The sequence below is a fragment of the Miscanthus floridulus genome, chromosome 2 (genome assembly GCF_019320115.1).
Source record: "Miscanthus floridulus cultivar M001 chromosome 2, ASM1932011v1, whole genome shotgun sequence".
NCBI lineage: Eukaryota > Viridiplantae > Streptophyta > Magnoliopsida > Poales > Poaceae > Miscanthus > Miscanthus floridulus.
Genome location: NC_089581.1, coordinates 51657113 through 51679621, shown reverse-complemented (window position 1 = coordinate 51679621; position 22509 = coordinate 51657113). Strand labels below are relative to the sequence as shown.

Here is a 22509-nt window from a genome sequence, read left to right as displayed (position 1 = left end):
CTGTAATTTATTTTTTTTATTAATATTCACGCAATGATACCAGATGTGACACTTTGAAATTTTATGCCCTGGATTTAAACAAGCCTCATTGCGTGAATGTTCAAAGTGCGTCTGCCGCATGCGCTAAAAAAATAAGACTCATTGATGTTCACGCACTTTGAACATTAGCGCATGTGTCACTTTGATCTCGATGTTCACGCAAGAAGAGGGCCAGAGCCGCGACTGCCGCCACCGACCTCACCGACCTCATCATCGAGATACTGTCTCGCCCGCCGATTCAAGTGCGTCTCCCGTCACTGGCACGGCCTCATCTCTCACCCCGTGCACCGCAAGAACATTCCCCAGACAATATCTGGCTTCTTCTACCCTCACTACCTGTTGAGCCACGAGAACAAGATAACAGCTGGACCCTTCGTTGCCCTTCTTGGCTGACTACAGGTGGATCCGTCCTAGGGACTGCTGCGGTGGCCTTCTCCTCAACATGTGCTGGTGCTGATAAATGGATGGTCCTGCCTCCTTGACAACAACAGCCCAGTGTCTACAATGCGTTTGGGTTTCGACCCGGACACTTCCTCTCACTTCTATGTGTTCCGGCTCCTAGAGGAAGATCAGTACGGATATATCACTGGCCTGGAAATTTACTCGTCGGAAACTGGAGCGTGGAGTCACAAGGAAAATGGTTGGAGCGATGAGGTTGTGCCGGTCGAGGAAAGAGGTGTCTTTATGAATGGAATACTCCATTTGATCTCTGATTCCACTATACTGACAGTGGACAAGGAAGGGATATTGAGTTTTGAAAACTTTTATAAGGGCCCTGTTGCTTTTATTGGTCAATCACAGGGGCGCTTGTGCTATATAAATACTAGGAGGCATCTCACTTCTAAAATAGCAGTCTGGATTCTTGAAGACTATAGTGCGGGTCAATGGATATTTAAGTATAATGTTACCACTTCCCAACTTTGCGGAGAGGTGGATCTCATGTTCGAGTGGGATTATTCTTTAATCGCAATCCACCCAGAATGCAATGTGATTTTCGTTGTTTGGAAATGTGAGAATCTGCTAATGTCATATGACATGGATTGTGGGAAAGTTTGTGTTATATGTACTCTCACAGAGCCTATTGATGAGAATTTTTTTTTTCTACAATATTTTCCATATGTACCTTTTTTCTCGGACTCACTGACTGATCAAAACTAGAAGCACAACACAAAAGGTGAAGATCAACAATTGTGACTCCAAAATGCTATGGGTGTCTTCTCATGAGCTGGACTTCGGTTGTGACCAAATTAAATCATGAGGATAGGTTATCTACTTTAATTTATCTTCTTTTCATAGTCTGTGTTTATGGTAGTATGATACATTCCTGGTCTTGTTTTGAAGAAATGCTATGAATCGACAATCATAAAGCCATGTTCGCTTCTCTTATAATCCGTCTTTTTCAGCTTGTTTTTTTAGCCGGAACAATATTTTTTTCTCACAACAAATCAACCGGAACAATATTTCGGCTTGTTTTTTCAACAAAGCGAACGGGGCCAAAGAGGTTGTATTGTAACTTGAATACCTGATAGTGCAGAGATTACTTAAATAAGTATGCTTGCTTTTCATTAATGATAATTGTTGCCATTTGTTATCTGCAGTGCCATATATTTGCCTACATTCATCTAATTCTCTGTCATAGCTACTCTGTCCTAGAATATGGTGTGTTGTGACTTCTAAAATTAAGCAGCAATCCTAGCAGCCGAACAGACTGAATGCATTCTGTGTGGTGCCCATACTCAGATTTGGTAAAGTTCGTTAAAAAGGTAACTATAATTTGAGGAGAAAGTCCTTAAGGCCTCGTTCGTTTGGTGCGGATTAAGGGCCGGAAATAATCCGGCTGATCATTAGTACTATAAATAAACTTACCATTCCGTCTGGAACTGGAACTGTTCCAGGCCTCCATTCCCCGGTAAACGAACGGGTCCTAAATGGACTTAGTCTATAGGTACATGCGTCTTTTGATCATTCAGTTAAGTTGTCTTAAAATTTTTGGAATGCGCTATATTATAGGATAGAGGGAGTAGTCCATTTGATGGATATATGTGACCACTTACAATTTCAACTAAGATGTATCCTCAGTTCCTCACTAGGTGAAATCATTTTAGGAGAACTAGATTGTTGCCTGTTCAATTTAATAAAAGGTAAGTAGTTGTGAAGAATGGACATTAAAGTACAGCTGTTGTCAACCGTGAAGATTCTGCAGCTTAAGTATACAAAAATTACTTATAAATTTGTCTCTGCTTCTTTTAACTAATTATAATATATTTATATTTGTTGGGACTAGGATAGTTATGTGCATTTGTATATTCTGTAGAAACATTCATTTTCAGGACCATAGCACATCTTTATACCCAAGAATTGGTGTTGGAAAAGTAGAGGTGATAATGATCAGAATCAGGTGAAAATATCAAAAATGTTTCCTGATTCACCTTTTCTTTGTCGGAAATCAAACTCGAAAACCATAATAAAGCCAAATAAAAATACAAAGTCGGAGTTATCAGTCTAACGTGTTTGGTTGAGCTGTGAAAAAGCTGATATGGCTTATGAACTGTGACAAAGCTAAAAGCCATTTGCTTGAACAGCTATGGCTTTTGGGAAAAAAAACTGCTGTCGGCAGTCAACCACCCAATCCATAATTCAGATATGGATCGTACTTTTGCGTATCATCGTGTTTCCGATGGAATGATTTACGACTGATGGTGGGTCATTTGTGAAATTCTACTTTTATTCAATGTCAGAAGACTGTTTCTGAAGAGAGAAAAGAAGATGGTGCAGTAGTTTACGTGGCCTTTTCTCGCTGGCTTCTCTGTTATTTTCATGTTTTACATGGCTACTTATTTATCTGCAGGCGCCAGGCAGTAGGCCATGAGATTAACAAGGATGTGCTTTGTATGCGGATGCCGACGTTTATACTAAGGGCCCATTTGGATCCTACCAATTGAATCCTGTTCATGTAATAAGATTCCAACCATTGCTTTCAAGGGTGGTAGTATTCCTGTCTGGATGTGCATAGAATTTATCTTCAAGAATGATAGATTATTACAAAAGCTATTTGGATAAGAGAAGGCTTATTGCCGTATGAGAATGTGATAAGCATGGGCTTTATCTAGGAGTATAGTAGTTTGGTCTGGGGGTGCGCCGCTGGGCCCAAAGGTGCAACTATTCTCATCTGTGTTACACAATGGTGGTAAACCCGCAGGCCCAACACTGTGGAATCGAAACGGAGGACGCCGGTTGCCGGGCAAGAGCGGGCTGGCTAGCCTGGCGATCTCCAGAGGAATCTTTGCTGTCGCCTGGCTCCAAGGCAGGCGGGTAGGTAGGGACCCGTGGCGCCGTGGCGGGCTTCGACCTTCGAGGTGAAGGGGCGACGGGGCGAGCCAATTCGTCTTGCCACGTGGCCACGTCTGACGCTGCCCATCAGATCGGATTGGGTTGGGATTTGGGAATAGGATATTTTGGGCTGGCCAGATGCATCCATCCAGTCCAACAGGTATCCAACGCTGGGATGAAACCGGATCCGATACAGACGCATCATATATATATATATATATATATATATATATATATATATATATATAGGGAGAGGCTATTCAGTAACCGGCTACAAAATAAGTTATTCTGTAGTCACCTCTATTTACTATAATTTTATATACTAATTTACCATAATGTCAGTACATATTTACGATAGTTGGGTTACTATAACATATGAAGATATTTACCATAACGTTATAGTAAACCACTTAGTATGGAGTTACTGTAATCTCGTAAATTAACATAGTAATTATCGTAACTCAAAGTGGCTACAGAATAAGTTATTCTGTAGCCAGCTACAGGATAGTAGTTCTATATATATAGAACTACTATCCTATAGCTGGCTACAAAATAACTTATTATGTAGCCACTTTGAGTTACGATAATTACTATGTTAATTTACTAAGTGGTTTATTATAACGTTACGGTAAATATCTCCATGTGTTATAGTAACCCAACTATCGTAAATATGTATTAACATTATCGTAAATTAGTGTATAAAATTATGGTAAATGGAGGTGGCTACAGAATAACTTATTTTGTAGCCGGCTACTGAATAGCCTCTCCCTATATATAGAACTACTATCCTGTAGCTGGCTACAGAATAACTTATTCTGTAGCCACTTTGAGTTATGATAATTACTATGTTAATTTACGAGATTATAGTAACTCCTTACTAAGTGGTTTAATATAACGTTATGGTAAATATCCCCATGTGTTATAGTAACCCAACTATCGTAAATATGTATTGACATTATGGTAAATTAGTATATAAAATTATAGTAAATGGAGGTGGCTACAGAATAACTTATTTTGTAGCCGACTACTGAATAGCCTCTCCCTATATAACTACTGTCCTGTAGCCGGCTACAGAATAACTTATTTTGTAGCCACTTTGAGTTACGATAATTACTATGTTAATTTACGAGATTATAGTAACTCCTTACTAAGTGGTTTAATATAACGTTATGGTAAATATCCCCATGTGTTATAGTAACCCAACTATCGTAAATATGTATTGACATTATGGTAAATTAGTATATAAAATTATAGTAAATGGAGATGGCTACAGAATAACTTATTTTGTAGCCGGCTACTGAATAGCCTCTCCCTAGGGACAGGCTATTCAGTAGCCGGCTACAAAATAAGTTATTCTGTAGCCACCTCCATTTACTATAATTTTATATACTAATTTACCATAATATAAATACATATTTACGATAGTTGGGTTACTGTAACACATGAGGATATTTACCATAACGTTATATTAAACCACTTAGTAAGGAGTTACTATAATCTCGTAAAATAACATAGTAATTATCGTAACTCAAAGTGGCTACAGAATAAGTTATTCTGTAGCCAGCTACAGGATAGTAGTTCTATATATATATATATATATATATATATATATATATATATATATATATATATATATATATATATATATATATATATATATAACAAAATTAATTTTGAATATTTGATTTTAAATACAATTAGATATTAAATGTTCGAATTCAAATACGCACTATCCATGGCTCTGTTCATTTTACTAAAATTTAACTTATTCTGACATTGATGTTAAAATACTATCATGTTCTTTTCGCTGAAAAATATAAAGTACGGGGCTGAACTAGTGCGGCGGCCTACATAATATAAGATTTTGGCGGCAGTCCGCTTCATTTTTCTTTGTTTGATTTTGAAAAAAAAAACTCCATCCTTATCTACTTTGCTGCGTCATCGCAGGCTCTCAGACGTGGGCAGGTCCGCTCACCGCGTGCACCAGCTGAAATTTCCGGTCCAGATCCAGAGGTTACTTACGCCACCGCATGACCGGGACCCGGCTGAACGCATTTATGTGCTCCACGTATGAAAACGGTCGGAAATGATCGAAAATTTTCTAAATTATTTTCTACTTTTATATTTGAAATACGAAAACGAAAGCGAAAACGATAAAAATCGGACACGAAAACGAACGCGAACTTACGAATTATCGAGAATTTCGAAAATGAATCAATTCGAATGGATTTATGTCGAACACGGTCGATATATGAAAACTCAATTCGGAATACCGACCCATAGACCAAGTGCATGACTAAGTGCATACATAATCAAGTTTAAGTACATATAATAATTAACAAGTGCATATTATAGAAACATGAACTCGAACTGAGAATAATTTTATTAATCTTTTTAGAATAGATGTAGTATTTTATTTTAAAGATTTATTTAGATTTTTCTTTTGAGTAACAAAGATTTATTCGGCTGATGCAAAAACTATTAAATGATTGACTTTGCAGGTGGGGGTTAAACCGATGAGCTTGATGGGCTATGGCCCAGATGGGCTTTCGTGTAGATGCTGCTGGTTTCTTGACATTTAGCACCATCTTATGAGGTGAAGAGAGATGAGGCTGGACGCCGTCTATAAGAGAGGGCAGCTGGCTACTAGTAGAAAGAACGCAGTTGCGTGGTGAACAACCTGTAATTGGGATATATGACATGTGCAGTTGGCCAAATTCGGTTTAAACCAAATTTTTAATTTGAAATATTTCAAATTAAAAGTAGAAAAGTAGAAAACGGTCGAAAAATGTCTAAACCGTTTTCTATATTTACATTTGAAATACGAAACATGTGAAATGTGAAAACAAAAACGGTAAAGTCGGATAAGAAAATACGGATTCGATTGGATTAAATATAGAAAACGATAGATTTAGATTTAGAATATTTTCGTTCCGTTTTCATCCTTAGCTCCGCGCATGCTTCCAGCTTCCATCGCGCCCTTGGCGTGCGGGCGGTACAATGACCACGCCGGTGTCCGGACACACGTCCCCTCCGTTGATTTAAGAGAGGCCCATCAGCTCGGTGCTCGGTGCTCGGTGCTCTTTTGCCATTGTATTAGCGGTAGCTGTAACTCGTTAACTCGCCGGAGCTCTAGATCCATCTACCCTGCTGGCTTTGTGAGTGAGCTCGAGAGAAAGGAGCGAGCAGCGAGCGAAGAAGATGCTGGACAAGCTGTGGGACGACGTGGTGGCTGGGCCTCACCCGGAGACGGGCCTCGAGAAGCTCCGCAAGGCCGCCACCCCCCGCCCGCTCGTCATCGACAAAGGTACTCATCGTCATCGGCTTCGTAGGATCGAATCGGCATCAGCATCGGATATGGGCTATCTATGCAGTCGAACCAAGTAGCAGCTTATATGACTAACTACTATAGAAATGAATGAATCACTCGTTATTTATGTCGTTCAGGAACAGAAATATAATCAGAACTGATCTAAACCATACTGATATACGCCCTGTTCGTTTGTTCGTTTGGGTTTGTTTCATCAAAAAAAAATGCCGTTCGTTGGCGTACGACTTATAAGCCGAACACGGCGCTAGTAAAATCCTACATAAGTTGTAGGGCGTGGCGTCACTAATTACGGAGTACTATGGTACTGTTGTTGTGTTAATCTGCCGGGCTTGCAGGTTAATTCGTTCACTGACTGATCTTACTGACCACCGTTTTTTTTTTTACTTTCTTCTGATAAATAAATTAAGACGCGGACGCCGGAGCCGCGGGGAGCTACAAGCGGACGCAGTCGATGCCGTCGACCCCGACGACACCGGTGACGCCGTCGTCGTCGACGACGACGCCGCGGCGCGGCGCCAACGACAACGTGTGGCGCAGCGTGTTCCACCCGGGGAGCAACCTGGCCACCAAGGGCATGGGCGCCAACCTCTTCGACCGCCCGCAGCCAAACTCCCCCACCGTCTACGACTGGTAAGCATCATCTCATCTCTGACACCGCCGTCTTCGCCTACAGCTAGACCTACGTGCCTACGTGATCTGCTCAAGCAGCAGATCCAGCATCAAACTAATAATTGAGCACAAACTTGGCTGCTGTGCTGCTCCCACTCTTGCTCTCTTGAGTCTTGTTTAACTGGATGAATGGTTGATTTTAATTAGTTCTATAATTAAGACAATATATGCACTAGTGAAGTAAGCACCAATAAAAAAAAAACAAAGGCAACATGGGATCCACTTAGCGAACCATGATTTGCTCACGTGGCATGCCAATCCAGAAGCACGACCGAGGAGAGTGAGACAGTGACAGAGAGTGCTATACTTTACTGTTTCAGTGTTTGTTCGAACGGATAAGGCCTAAAGGCCACACACGCTGGTGGCCAAATTTATTTTAGTTAATATTAATATAAATAATACTCCGTGTATATAAATAAACTCCTCTTAATTTGTTTCTTAATATAGTAATAATTAACCTGTGAAAACGATCTAGTACTACTAGTTAAACAATGGTGTCATTTGGACTTGAGCAAACAAAATATCGTGACACAGAATGTTGTCATATGTATAATATTTCATTTCAGGCTCTACAGCGACGAGACCAGGAGCAACCACCGTTAGATCGGATGACTGGATGAGATCGATGATGATGAAGGGCCCGGCGTCTCTGTCAGGGCCACGTTTGCTGGTCCTTGTGGTCATGCACGCTCTATTATAGTACTTCTGCGTTGCTGTTGCTGATAAAGACTTTGCCGTTTAATTTATCCTACATGTCATGTCATGTTATGTTATGTTATGGAGTGAGTGATATGCAGTCGTCGCTCCTAGTAGCGAGTACTGAGTTCGTAGTTCCTGGTATACTTGGTCAGTTCCTCTGACTCGGCTTGGCCAGTGAAGGGAGCTCTGTGTGTGTGGTACGTGTGGTGTGTGCTAGCTCTTCTCATCTTGTAAATATTTTGCCAGCGAGTAATGGATGCGTGTACTTCTACGTGCCTGTTTCTTCCATTTTAATTTTCCTAATCTTGATGAATAGTATAATCAGTTAGTAAACCAGCGCTGAAGACATGGATAGCAACAAAATTACCCAGACAAGGATCCGTTCTTCTCGCTGCTTAGCCTAAACACATACACACACCATACAGACAGACAGCTGTATTGTATCGGTCTATGTTATGTGCGGCAGGGGAGTGCGAACAAAATGCACCGTGATGGGTAACGGAGCCCGAGTTTGGCTCCTTGGTAAAAGTTACTACCCCGTTAACTCAACTTAACTAATAATCACTAAAAAATGGTTGCCACGTCGTCGTCAGGCTGCCGTGTTGGGCTTGTGCTGACCGTGACTTGCCATTTGTAACCGCATTCGGGCACCCGCGTGAGGATTCAATCAGATCCGGCTATGCCATCCTACCTCGATAGCGAAATCGGCTAAGCTAGTGGGTGGTGGCATTAGTACTAGTCAATTGACTATTGCTTGTGGTGCTATTTGTTTCTGAGACCACCTTTGCGTGTTACAGAATGCGGAGGTAAAAATGGATTTTAAGAATGCCTAGAATGCAGAGGTGAAAATGGATTTTAAGGAAACTCACCATATGGTGCATCTAATTGAGACGTCCTGTTTGGAACCACTTCTAGACAGCTTCTGGCAAAAAGAAGTCGTCCAAGGGTGTTGAATGTTGTGATTCTCCACTGGCACATTTTGACCGCGATTCTTTCCCCACCGCGTTTCAACATAAACACGGAATCGCTCGAGCCCCGCGCCTGGCTCCACTCGCTAGAGCCCCTGTCTCCTCCTCCCCTCCCTCGGCACTGTGTCTGGTCACCTTGAGTCCTATCTCCGCCTCCCTCTCTTAGGCCCCGCCTCCCTCTTCCTCTCACCTCCCCACCACCGGAGCCAAAAAGCAGTCGAATCCGACAAATCTGCCCCCGGCGACGACGATATGGTGGGTGATGTCCGCAAGATAGGGCCAGTGGCGGCGTTGAATCCAGTGAGAAGGCACTACAGTGTGACAGCATATGGGCTTACGCAACATCCTCCTCACCGAGCCCCTCTTTCTTTGCGCCCTCGTCGGAGCTTGAACATGCATGTCGAGTTCTTTCTCCCCCTAGAATCTGCCATACCAAACGCTAAGCTTTTTCTCCGCGTGATTCTTATAAAAGTTCGTTGTGGAAGAAGTGCAGCTTTGATTCCAAGGGAGGTCTAGAAAAGTTGTTCCAAACAGGGTATAAGATATATCGAGATTTGAAACAGCTTTTTTTTGATGAAAATAGATAAAAGTCTATAATGTGATATTGTCAGAAAGTGACGGCTAAGCATCATAAACCTGCTAGGTTGCTGAAATCATTGAAGATTCTTAAGTGAAAATGGCTAAAATAATATTACGATGGATCTCTGTGATTGGATGTCCTCGCTCTCATAGAGGAAGGATGCTATAGAATGTTAGCATCCACCCTACAGTGGCGAGGTTGAGCCCGATAACAGGTAACCTAAGTTGAAATAAAAGGACGGTGATAAAAGGCCTAGAGTGATATTGAATCCAATAACTTAGGTTATGTTTGGTTGAGCCTGTGAAGAGTGCTTTGTTGTAAAAAAAACGTAAAGCTAACCAAATAGTTGAAATATGAATATACTTTTTCATAAAAAAAACACCTTAGATCCTGCTTTTAGCCCTCTGTTTTTTCGAAATGTATAGATAGAGAGTTATTTCACAATTATTTCAAGAAAAACAGAGGGAAAAAGTGTTTTAGCCAAACAATATATAACCATAAATTATAGGTCACAACAGCTTTTTCATAGCTTATATTAATTTTTTCACGGTTGACGGACCGTTAATAAAGCTAAAAAAGAGTTAAGCCCCTGATCTACGTACAACACCCCACTTCTCAGCTCACTCTGCCCAGTTATCAGAAGTCAACGGCGTTCAGTTCCTTCCCCGCTCTCCGTCCTTCGGCATGCTTCTCCTCAGCCACTCGCCGCCGGCTCCCGCCGCCGCGGTAACCGTTCCCCATCGTATCCTCCTTACTCCCCACAGGCGCCTCAAGGCTACGTCCACCCCACCGCTTCTCGCCTGCCTCCGCCTTCGCCACGCCACCCCGCCCCGCGGCATTCCGTCGAGGACCGGGTGCAGCGCGGCCGCTGCCGATGCCGATGCAGCGCCCTCCCAGGCTCCAGGAGCCGATGGAGGTGTGCGGGGCGCGCTGGTGCGCGTTGGGGAGGCTCTGTCGCTGGGGTTCCCAGTGTGGGTGGCGTCGGCCTGCGCGCTCGCGCTGTGGCGGCCGCCGGCCTTCCTCTGGGTCGGGCCCACCGCGCAGATGCTCGGCCTCTCTTTCACAATGCTCGGTCGGCGCCTTCCTTCCCTTCCGTATCCGTAGTTCCGTTCCCCCGCTAGTACTTGTTCTACCCCTCATGGTGCTGTCTCGTGCCACTTCTTCTAAGTGGACTCAAACTCTACTTCCCCTGTGGTTATTAGCTCTGTTGATGTCCTCTATATGATATTAGAACAGCTGCTAGCAATGAGATCGCTGACTAAATGCACAAGCTGATAGCAGGAAAGTATATCCCAAAATGAAAAAGGACAGACAAGTGATTAGGAGAAAAGAAGATGAAGATTTAAAAAAGAACTGTACAATTTCAGTACTCTAGCACAATCCGTCATCTTTTGCATATTCTCACTTTGATACGAGTTTTTGGCTTTCTAGTTTCTATATAAGATGTTCTCCTTACCAATGTTTTCATGTGGTCCAGTCGAACCTAGTCGCCATGGGACCGACCAGGAAACTAATCGTGATTAGTCGTCGACCAGGCCGATTAGTCGAGCCTAGCCGACCCCTAGTCGTCCTATATATCAGGACATATATACCTACTATATATATACCTATATATACTATATAGTATACACAATAAAGCAAGCATCAAGACTACATTAGTGTTTAGCTGGTGACTTACTTGTGGGAGTTGTTTTCTTCTCTTTTCTGTCATGTCCAGAGGTCCATATTCCTGTCCCAAACTCCATTTCTTTGCTGACTTGCTGCTGGAAGCCTAAAATACCAAAGAAGACCATAATTAGCAACACTAATGTAGTCTTGATCTTGACACAGCTCAACAGCAGCACTGCTACATTAGCAAGCACTGCTGTAGTAGCAAATAACTAGCATTTAGCAGTTAGCACATAGCAGACCATAGCAGCCACACAGCCAGTATATTACATAACAAAACGACTTCAGTACACGTAAGCTAAAGTGTTCAACACAGTCCAACAAAAGTAGGCAACTAGCCATCTAATTAAGCAAATCAACATTAAAATTGAAGCCTCCATCTCCATCTCCAAATTACAAGCCCAATAGGCCACATATAGGCCTGGTTAAACAGGCTCAAAAACAGAGCAACCAAACTAGTCGTCTGTGTCCTAGTCGAACGATTAATCACGATTACTCTTCGATTAATCGGACGACCAGCTTTCTGATTGAGTTGGTCGCCTCGGTACCCCAAATCGGTCACTAAGGACCGATAAGGATGATTAGTCGCGATTAATCACGATTAATCGGACGACTTGAAAAATTGCTCTTTACTGTGCCATTATGGTGGAGGCAGCAGGACCAAATTCTCGAGCACTCTGCAGTTCATGGAAACTGAGGAGTGTTTACTTTCTTGTACTCATGTATGTTGTCACTTTACAATTTACATGTGCAAACTGAGGAGTGTTTACTTTCTTGTGTCTGTTCATGTTACTCACCCCTGGTTTCATTTGGGGACCGTTGTATTTATAGTTGGTAATTGATATATGATTTATACCTACAGGAATGGGAATGACATTGACTTTGGATGACCTCAAAACCGCATTATTGATGCCGAGGGAGTTAGCTGCTGGATTTATACTGCAATACACGGTCAGTTCCCCCCTTTTTTGTTCTTCATATGTCTGAATCCTTGTAATCATATTCTCAAGTTCAAAATACACATACATTTACGCTATTGATGCATAATGTTAGTATATTTTGTAGTTAGTATTAGAGTTTTCCTTGTCACAGACACCATTAAGAGGAGGTCCACATGAGTTGGTGACTTGGTATAGTGAAGATGGAATCCTGATCATTGAGGCTAGCAGATTAGTAGAGAGGGGATCAAATAGTAGGTTCAGCCATCGAGTACAATATAAATTTGTAGTAGTCAATAGCCAGTTACGTTTGATGATTTAAACAAGCAAGAAAGCAATAAATCTACCCCCAGCCCGCCCACTCTCATGTTCGCTTCAACTTATCAGCCATGGTACAATGCTTTTCTCTCACAACAAAACAGCATCAGTCGGCTTATCAGCCGCAAAAACCATCAGCCATTGTACGCTTATTCTCACGGCCCTTCACTAGTGGCCTATTTGGATTGAGTCACCAGGTGATCCATCAAAGCATCCAATCCTAAATCCGATCCTAGTAACTTGTTTGGTTTGCATCCATGGTTCCTTATGTCCATCATTGCTGGGTTCCGCGCCAGTCAATCCAACAAACCAAACACGTTGTAGAGTTGATCATGTTACTTACATGTCGAGGTTCCACGCCTGCCGGTTCAACAAACCTGCTCTCTTGGTAGCAAAGGCATACCACAACATCTGGTATAAGAAACATGGTTGTTTTCATTGTTCCCAATACTGGGAACTGTTAATATATACAGACAGATATTTTTCTGTTTTCTCTCTCTTTCTGGCCCATACCCTTGTATATACTTGCAACCCTAGACTCAAATGGATGGTGTGAGGTCATTCTTCCCTAACAGGATTCTTTCTAAAAAAATATTCCCTAACAGTAACAGGAACAATTCGCAAAACCTGAAATAAGTTCTAGTGTATTGCATAACAGAGACCAAAAAAGAAAAAAAAAATCCTTGTAGCATGAACTATGCGGAAGTTTCAACGAGTTGGGAGTCTGACCCAAGGTCCCCACATATCACGTATTCACGTCATGATTGAGTCATAAGTGCATCCTGAAAAATACTTTTAGGCAATTATCTAAACACAAAAAATATTATGATTATCGTTGTTGTAAGTGGATGAAAAACCATATACTCTGTTAAACCATACTGCTTACATCGTCATTATCTATGAGACTGTTACTACAACTGCAGAGTCGTCCCTTGTAAAATTTGGCGCATCTTCTGTTTCTAAGCATATTTCGGTGATGACATGGATATATATTTTATGTTTTTCCCCTCCATGTGCAAGAAAAATCCAGAGTGAGTGATTTATGTACAGGTGATGCCACTGTCAGGATTTTTTGTGAGCAAGCTGTTGAAATTGCCATCCCATTATGCTGCTGGACTAATTTTAGTGGCCTGTTGCCCTGGAGGTGTGTATGCACTTCCCTTCCTTTTTCTATAGATTGGCTACATGGCACTTGAACTGAGAAGGAAAATGTATCTGCAGGCACAGCGAGCAACATTGTGACCTATTTAGCAAGGTAATGAAAAAATAAAGTGTACATGCCAAGAATAAATGCCATCACAAGCCTTGTTAAAACTTAGAACAATAATCATCTGGTTGGTGGCAATTCATGAAATGTTGGCAGAACGATATATTCTAAGTGAATAATGACTGTCATGGTGATGAATCTCTTGAATTCTTCAGTGGGTATAACTGACTGGTGTTGAAAATTAACTTGAAATAAGTTAGTGCATTTGCATCTAATTCAAATTCAATGGAGGCAAATAATCAAAATTCAGGAATAGGGAATTGTACTGAAAAGTAAAGAGACTTATTCAAATTTCAGGGCAAATGTTGCTCTTTCAGTCCTGATGACAGCAGCAAGCACTTTCGCTGCAGCGGTAATGTGCTACTCTCACACACTGTACTGCTCTCACATCTGTAATCCTCAACTTAGCTGTTACCTTTTGCTTTTTATTCACATCTTGCTCCCTGATGCAGTTCATGACCCCTCTCCTGACATCCAAACTTGCTGGGCAATATGTTGCAGTAGATCCAATGGGACTGTTTGTGTCCACATCTCAGGTGCTGCAAATTTCAAATTTTGTCTTATCTTATGTCTAATTTTTTTGACCCCTGGCTAATGTTGATATATCTTTTACAGGTTGTCCTCGCACCTGTCCTTTTGGGTGCTCTACTTAATCAGTACTGCAATGGTCTGGTTCAATTAGTGTCCCCGTTGATGCCCTTCATTGCTGTAGCAACAGTAGCCGTTCTCTGTGGCAATGCTATTGCACAGAATGCTTCAGCAATCCTAGCATCTGGGTCGCAAGTGGTTTTATCTGTTGGTTGCTTGCATGCATCTGGCTTTTTCTTCGGCTATGTTCTTTCAAGAATACTAGGCATTGATATCTCTTCCGCAAGAACAATCTCTATTGAGGTTGGCATGCAGGTAACTGATGTCGAAATATTGTACCATTTACCTTATGTCAGATACAGATGATTTGAAAGTTTTCATCTCATTCTACCTAAGCAACTCTTAATCTCTTTGGTGAACCAAGTGTCTGCCCATTTTTCCTTTCATTTTTCAAAGGATCTACGTCTTATGCCCTTCCAATTGTACATCGGCTGCCTTATTTATATCTCACCGAATTTCATATCTTTGCAGAACTCAGTGCTGGGCGTTGTCCTTGCAACCAAGCATTTCGGCAACCCTCTCACGGCTGTTCCATGTGCTGTTTCGAGCATCTGTCACTCGGTCTACGGTAGCATTTTGGCTGGGATCTGGAGGTCTATGCCCACTAAGGACAAGGGAGAATGATGCGATGATCATGTCAACCATCTGAATTCTCTGTTGTCCTGATGGATGAAGGATTTTACCTGTGGGACTAAACCGTTGATAGAATGAAGGGTGGTTACGCTGTCAGTAGCAGCACTTTGTGTATGATCTATTGCAGCAAAGAGTAAACACCGCAGAGTGGCGTGCGCTATAGAACACTAGGCTGCACTAGGCTGCTCAGCTGGTTCATTTGTTTTTCTGGAGGTCTGTTGATGAGGGTTTCGTTGGACTCGGATAGTGTAGTTGGTGAATACATGATTGCTATGGATATACACCATATTACCATGGCAGCTTGTTTATCACACTTTCACTTGGATGCCCAGCATCTCAGCTTTAAACAGTGTAACGTATCAGTTTCTCAAGGGCGTAGCAGCGTACTGTTTTCCAAAATTGTTGACTCTCCCCCTCCAGCCAACCAGTGTTCGTGGGGCCGCAACTCTTTATTTTATTTTCTTTGAAGAAACTCGCAAAGGAACAATACATTTCCACCTCACGCAAGTCCCTTGTAGCAAGTACATACGTACAGATATAATAAAACAGTAACGCTCTGGTATAATCAGCTAAAGGTTAAATACGACTTTGTCCTTGTCATACAAAGAGAAACGACAAAAAAGTAATTTCTGTTACATATCTTTTTTTAATCAGATTTCTGTTACGTATATCTGGGAAGCCGTTCGCAGCACGGACTGGCTGCCGTCTGAAGAATATGAACGGATGAATTCCAAAAGCTGAAACTGCTGAACTGTGAAACAAAAGAACTTAACCACCCGAGGAAAGAACTCAGCCTTCACCCAACCGAGAAACTCCCCGAATACTGGCAGTGCAGTGCAGACCGAAATTTGGGTTAACAGCGAGGTGAACTGTGGAAGCCAATCTGACTCTTTTGAAACTTCTGGTTGACAGACCTACACACATTTATCTCACATCTCACAAGCTCCATTTGAACTAACTGGCCTTTATTCAACATCTAGTTCGCCACTTTTATGGCATATACCAGCTCCTGAAATGAAGAGCAAAACATTTAGAAGAAATGTAAACAAGGTTAATCAGATAATCAAAGTGTTTGATCTCACCAGAACCCCATTAGGAAATGTGAACGAGCGCAAGTCTGAAAGGCATTCCTCCCCTGCGAGCCTTGCTTTGTCAAGACCAGATGGATTAGTGCTGACAGGATTGCTATAAGAAGGCTTCAGCGCATACATCTCAACTTCTTCATCTTTGTGAGATGTCTGATTGGCGACAAACTACACAAAGAAATCCGTCTGTAAGGTACCGTTTAGTTCCACTTCATTTTGCAAAATTTTTCAAGATTCCCTGTCATGTCGAATCTTTGAACGCACACATGAAGCATTAAATATAAATAAAAAATAAAACTAATTACACAGTTTAGACGAAATTCACGAGACGAATCTTTTAAGCCTAATTAGACTATGATTGGACACTAATTGCCAAATAACAACGAAAGTGCTACAGTACCATTTTCCAAAAAAAAACGCCACCTAAACAAGGCCTAAGTTCTGATTTCTGACAATGGACACTAGTGTTTCAATAAGTACTGACCTGACAAAGTTGTTTGATGGAGAGAGTTGGGCCGCAACACAGATATGACTTCTCCAGATTTGGTGCCGTTTGTCCATCAAGTGGAAGCAGACAAAGATGCACATCACGCTGTCAAATAAAGTCAGTAACTAATGCAAGGCAACACTGAAATGAATAAGGAAACATATCACGAGTATCTTTATGCTCACCTCACCGTCATTGTCGTCAGAATTTCGCAAGCACTCAACCAACTTGATCATGCGCCCACCCTTGACCATCCTACCATTTGAACCACTGAAGCTACTGTGGCGAGTCTGACTGCGAGTGCCATTCTTTCCCCATGCTCGTAGAGGAGATGTGCTAAAATTTTCCCTGGATATTCCTACATCATCCTTTTCATCAGAAGCAAGCTCGTCATTGCATGCTCCTCGGGCAGGTGAAGAACGTGGTGTTGGCCATTTTGGCAGTCGTTTCTGCTTTTTCTCTGGGGAACTCTCCTCAGCAGATGAGGCCTCTTTGCTACCGTTTTCACCGTTTCCATCCTCTTCATCTTCAGAACAGGCCAGAGCAAAATCATCGGAACTGGCTCTTCCTCGGCCACGGAAATAGGTATTCTGCCCATTAGGCCGAATGTTACGGCGTGATCTTCTTACGAATGCAGCAGCAGTAGCTTTGGTGGTAGACTTCCGCCCAATAACTTCTGATTGTTTCCGAAAAGCCTCAGCAATGGATGCTTGAATCTTCACATGTAAATTAATCAGGAAAATGAACTTGAGTTCAATGTAAAAATAAACAAAGCGAGGAAACAAAATGGCAGATGCACACAAATATGTCAATCATTAGTTCGGGTCATATAGGTGTCAGACTTGAATACAAGAGCATTTGCATATGCACAGACATCAAAGCAATGTTCCCGGGTTCTTGAAGAAAAAGGCTTCTAATATTCTTATCTGCACTTCGTAGCAAGGGTAGGACATAGTTGGCAGTTTCATGACTTCACTATTCATGTAGTTAACATAAGTTTCCATCCAATGGAACGAAGAGCGGGCTTTACAGTTTACAGTTACAAATAATATAATGAAGTTCTGCCACTAACAAAGTTAACATGAAAATAATTAATTGTTCTATTTCATTTTTGTTCCTTTATGAAGTTCTCTTTATTTTCGAAGAACTTTATGAAGTTCTCAGTCATTAACTTATTATTATCCTTCTGCAAGAAGTGCAGTTGGACCAAACAACCTGCTCAATGCTACGATGTCAACTTAGTCCAAGTCATTCCAGGAATCCAGGGCACCTGTCTATTGATGCTTGGACATTTTGAAAGGAGCAAAAAAGGGGTAGCAGAGTTGACCAAATTTGATTCCTTAGAAATGAAATTTAGCTGGGATTTTTCCTACTACCCATCGAGAAAATGCTAATGTAGGGAGGGTCCACATGGGACAAAACTATCCTACAAGAAGTAGCAGGGAATCATATCACACCATTTTTGTAACACACAGGTTCAGAGATCTAAGTCAAAATTGATGGGGAATATTTGATGCGGAACACCACAGCAGATGCACATGAAAGTGGATATAAAACTGATATCAGCAAAACAGAAATAGAAAAGAACCTGCTTGTTGCGGTCATTCTCCTCTTCGTTGAACGCTAGCTCCTGGACATGGGACAATGCATAAACATTTACTAGGATCAATCTCTTAATATGTATAAAGAAATACCAAGTACAATACCTCTTCTTCATATTTGTCAATGTCTGGATATAGAGCTGCAATCAAGGCATCATAGTTCGGATCATCTCTCAAAGAACGCCGACTCGCACAGTGTGTGCGGCACGCTGGGCACTCGTTGTTCCTTTATAGCAAAGGGATATGTTAGTAACAATACTGTGCTACTCAACATGGGCTGACATACTGCAGGGATGCATGTTACAATATACAAAAGAAGAGAACTGTAAGTCTTGACTCAGAAGCCAAAACAACACAACAGGAATGCAATATAATAGTCATGTATTACCCAAGTCGCATGGATTTGTCAATGCATTCCCTACAGAACCGGTGCAGGCACTCCATAACTGTTCTAGTCTTCCGGATGATGCCTAGCAGCATAAGATGGTTCCACAATCAGTAAATTAAAGTTGATATTCAGTTATGCGACATGTTAACAGAGTTTTTGTATGACAGCAAGAATGAAATTGAAGGAGTTATATCTGCAAGCAACATCTTTCTGTTAAAAAACATATTGGCTAAAAAAAGCTACAAAATTAAAAATGGAAAACCGAAAGCTTCACAGAAACAATTATTTACTGCCGGAATGAAGAAAGTTAGTTTTAACTTTTAGTTAAGCATGACTAAAATATGTACCATCCATTGGCTCTAGCTCCTAATAAATGGCACGTCCAAGAAAATTCTTATCTTTGTGGCAAGGATTCTCTCCAACTGAAAGTATAGGTGGGTTTCAAAATACTGAAATGTCACATTGTGTGTTTGCAATGTACAGTATATGAATAATCTAGCCATATAGAAATGGCAGCTTCTTTTGTGCAATACCAAAGTTTACAGGTTTGTCTGCATTTGTGTAGGTACCTAAGCATATGGGACACTGCACTTCTTTGCGTACATCCGGCAATTTTACTGGTACAAACCTGCAGGTGTCAGCGGAAGTGTCAAAACTCTTTACAATGGGTAGGAAAGCAAGAGAAAATGAACACCATGTAATAAAATTATAAGAATTATAAAAACTTGAGGTGAAGCACTAGATTACTCTAGTATAGTAGTATAGATCATGCATGCTACACAAGGTGGTGCTAAAGGTGTAATCTGAGAAATAGTCAGAGCTTACGAAGGAGCTGTATGTTCAGGACTAAAAGCAGGGGGTAAGACAGCTCCCACGCATTGCATTAAGAAGACCTTCTCACGTAGGTCAAGAAAACCCCCGAACCCCTCCCCCACCCATACACAACGGCATTGTAGCCCATGTGAGAACGACCATGGCCTTGCCACAACTTAGACTTGTGCTTTGGTGTGGGACAGACGAGGGGACTTTTTTAACCCCAGCCTTAAAATTCGCTCCCACGGGGAGTCGAACCCGGGACCTGAGGAGTGCTACTCAAGCCACCTAACCAACTCAGCTAGAGGCCCTTTCGATGTACGTTCAGGACTAATAATGTATCCTGACACACTGCATGTGCCTTTCATTTCATTTCAGTTCATGCATGTAAAAATGACTGAGGCAAACAAATAGTTTATCAACTTGCTAGAAATTATGAGAAGCTTATCCTAGGCTAACACATTGTAAAATCTGTCGTATGAAGTCCAGAGGCAAACAACATTGCTCAAGCTCAGCCCCAATTACATGTAAAATCAAAAAGCTAACCTTGTTTTCATTTCTCTGTGAATGAATGATCCATCTAAATCCTAGGTAGGCAGCTTGCACTATGATATTGCTGACAAGAAAAATCAGACCTAGGCCATGTAACCTGGGATTATCCTGGCTGCACAATGACCATCCAATGCTAAGTTGAAGATGAATGTTACAACTAATAAGCAAACTTGGCTTTCATTTGCTTTTGTTCTCTGCATTTGGTTGTGTGACATCAAAATAAGGCAAGAGCCAGACACATATACCATAACAGAGATGCATAGAGCAATACCCATCACTCTAAGAGAGAAACGAGAGTACAAAATAAAAGGCTAATGTTCGCTTAATTCATCACTATCTTTTGCCAGAATAAATAACACCTAAGTTACAGAAGTTTATTGATATATCTTTTCACTAGGCAGAAATAGCCATGTGATCTTATTCTATTATTATAATAAATCTGTGTACCAAATTTATATGCATAGCAGCAACTACAGTGCATCAGTATGCATGTCAGCAATTAGACTAAAGCTGTATGCATCTAAAAACACTTTAGTTCAAAGCTCTAATTAATTAGGGGTGGTGGGTTCTACCAGTATGCCAAAAGCTTCAACCTACCAATTCTGAATAGGCTTCCAAGTTCATAATGTATGTTTCAATTAATAGGTGGATGGAGCTCAGATATTACAACTAGCATAGCATCCTTAATTATTAAGCAGTAAATAAATGGATGATGCAGTCCGCATTAAAAGCTACACTCCATGTTCAGTTTCACAGTAGCGATGAAACAAAGGACATTATGATGTGTGAGCTGAAACTTATTGCTGGAGAGAGGCAGGATCAACAGGTTTTCTTAAATAAGGAACATGATCAATATCAAACCACCAATTAAGCCACTTCATTTCTACTTGTATATGAATGGAAAGATCTGCAGTGTCATCCCTAACCCGCACTGGTCTGTAGGATTGAAAACTTTAGCACTCTTCACGACTGCCTCAAACTTCATACCGCCTTAGGTAACTTGGCTCTATTAATAATAAGATATAAGAATTATGAATCAGATGATGACTACAGCTAGCGCTGGCATCTGCACAACTTGTGTTGCTTGGGTACCAACATACTCCTCTCACAGGTAGAAAATAGGGCAAACCACGCAACATCCATGGCTCGGCGCCTCCCTTCCCGCAAACAGCCCCTCAGAAATCCGCAGCCAGCCATAGCCAACTAAGAAAAGACCGACGGGCTCGGCTCAGGCACGAGAACTGAGGAAAGGGCCAACGACAGGGAGCGAACACGCGCGCGAGTGGCCGCTTAGCGGTGCCGCATCTGGAGCACGGCATCAGGAACGAAAACACGACGACGGGGAAAGGAGAACGGCAAAACAAGCAACGGGACGGTTGGCGAGCGTCCGAGCACGTACTCCTGTTTTGTGGCGTCCGCGTCCTCCGACTCAGACTCCGACGACTCCGCCGCAGCCGCCTTCGCGCCGGAATCTGCGAGCAAAGCCAAACAACGTGGGCGGAAGTGGAAACAAACCAGCATCAGCGCGTGGAGATCGAGGAGAAGAGCGCCGTCGACGTGGGAGGGGCGGAAGGGCGAACGAACGAACGAGCGCTCACCGTTGGCGTTGCCGTTGGCTTCGGCGCCGGCGCCGGCGCCGGCGCTGCCGTTCTCCTCCAGCTTGGGCTTCTTCTCCGCGGGCTCGGCCGTCGGCGGCGGCGGCGGAGACGCGGGAGGGGGCGAGCCGGCGCCCGGGGCCGCGGAGGGGGAGGGCGAGGGTGGCGGGGGCGGGAGCTTCTGGGCGGGCATTTGGGCTGCGGCGGCAGGCAGCGTCGAGCGGGTCGCGTGGAGAGGCGGCGAGGTGGGGCGGGAGCGGGCGTTGCTACGCTGGGGCGGGGCTGGCACGGGGATCTCTCCGTCTCCGGGGCTGGCTTTTCTACGGCTCCGGGCTTCGGAGTGGTGCAGCCGGTTTGGGTTGGTAGCCAGTTCGTGTCGCGCTCGCGCCCGGTCGGCGCTCTTGGATCGCGCGTACGCGTCGTGTCCGGGGGAGGGGCGGGGGATGCGGGTGCCCGCTGCGGCGCTGGCCAAACAAGGCGGCGCTCTTGTTTGTCTCGTGCCCGGGCAGGGCTGCCGGCCGAGCTCCGCGGCCGGGATGTCAACGAGCTCCAGGCCGTCGATTTGGGTCAGCGAGACGCCGTTCGCTCTTCCAGGTCCGAGTCCCGACGGCCACAAGTAAATGCGTGATTTTTGGAAGTTATATAAGGAAGTACGCACGGCTAGTTGTTGTTTTTTTAAATCAAACTTGGTATAAAGAAAATTTCCATGATTATTATATATAGATTATAGATTCATTTATGGGAAGAGAAACCCTGTTATTATCAAGGTAAAAAAACGAAAAAGCCATCTGTTGCTCGAGTGATTCTCTCCCTCGCTTGATTTCCTGGGCGTTAGATCCATTGGTCATTCTGATCTTTGGCCCGTTCGCGTGCCCTTAAATCCAGCTTGATCTGCTTATT

General features: G+C 42.7%; 3 protein-coding genes and 1 pseudogene across 5 annotated transcripts; 3 read left to right on the top strand and 1 right to left on the bottom strand.

The window, feature by feature from the left end:
- Positions 1–191: 191 nt before the first annotated feature.
- LOC136536539 (F-box protein At5g07610-like) lies at positions 192–1197 on the top strand (annotated as a pseudogene).
- Positions 1198–6433: 5236 nt separating this feature from the next.
- On the top strand, positions 6434–8339 carry LOC136538776 (dormancy-associated protein 1-like). The gene is made up of 3 exons (XM_066530728.1): positions 6434–6676; positions 7108–7330; positions 7936–8339. Exons 1-3 carry the CDS (start codon positions 6571–6573, stop codon positions 7970–7972), a joined length of 366 nt encoding a protein of 121 aa, XP_066386825.1. The 5' UTR covers positions 6434–6570; the 3' UTR covers positions 7973–8339.
- A 1897-nt stretch (positions 8340–10236) lies between these two features.
- LOC136523876 (probable sodium/metabolite cotransporter BASS1, chloroplastic) lies at positions 10237–15414 on the top strand. Of its 2 annotated transcripts, none has more exons than XM_066517413.1 (8): positions 10237–10688; positions 12147–12235; positions 13591–13684; positions 13762–13795; positions 14105–14159; positions 14260–14343; positions 14423–14710; positions 14927–15414. In XM_066517413.1, the coding sequence occupies exons 1-8, from the start codon at positions 10301–10303 to the stop codon at positions 15077–15079; spliced, it is 1185 nt and encodes a 394-aa protein (XP_066373510.1). In that variant the 5' UTR covers positions 10237–10300; the 3' UTR covers positions 15080–15414. The 2 variants fall into 2 exon arrangements, with proteins under 2 accessions (XP_066373510.1, XP_066373514.1); XM_066517417.1 differs by having other exon boundaries at positions 10260–10342.
- Positions 15415–15626: 212 nt separating this feature from the next.
- Positions 15627–22149, bottom strand: LOC136523862 (putative E3 ubiquitin-protein ligase RING1a). 2 transcript variants are annotated; one of them, XM_066517403.1, is made up of 10 exons: positions 21613–22149; positions 21414–21486; positions 19219–19277; positions 18650–18731; positions 18367–18487; positions 18249–18290; positions 16846–17376; positions 16658–16765; positions 16171–16341; positions 15627–16097 (listed from the first exon to the last, which is right to left on the bottom strand). In XM_066517403.1, exons 1-10 carry the CDS (start codon positions 21800–21802, stop codon positions 16065–16067), a joined length of 1410 nt encoding a protein of 469 aa, XP_066373500.1. In that variant the 5' UTR covers positions 21803–22149; the 3' UTR covers positions 15627–16064. The 2 variants fall into 2 exon arrangements, with proteins under 2 accessions (XP_066373500.1, XP_066373504.1); XM_066517407.1 differs by lacking the exons at positions 21414–21486; positions 21613–22149 and adding an exon at positions 20009–20183.
- Between the last annotated feature and the right edge of the window lie 360 nt (positions 22150–22509).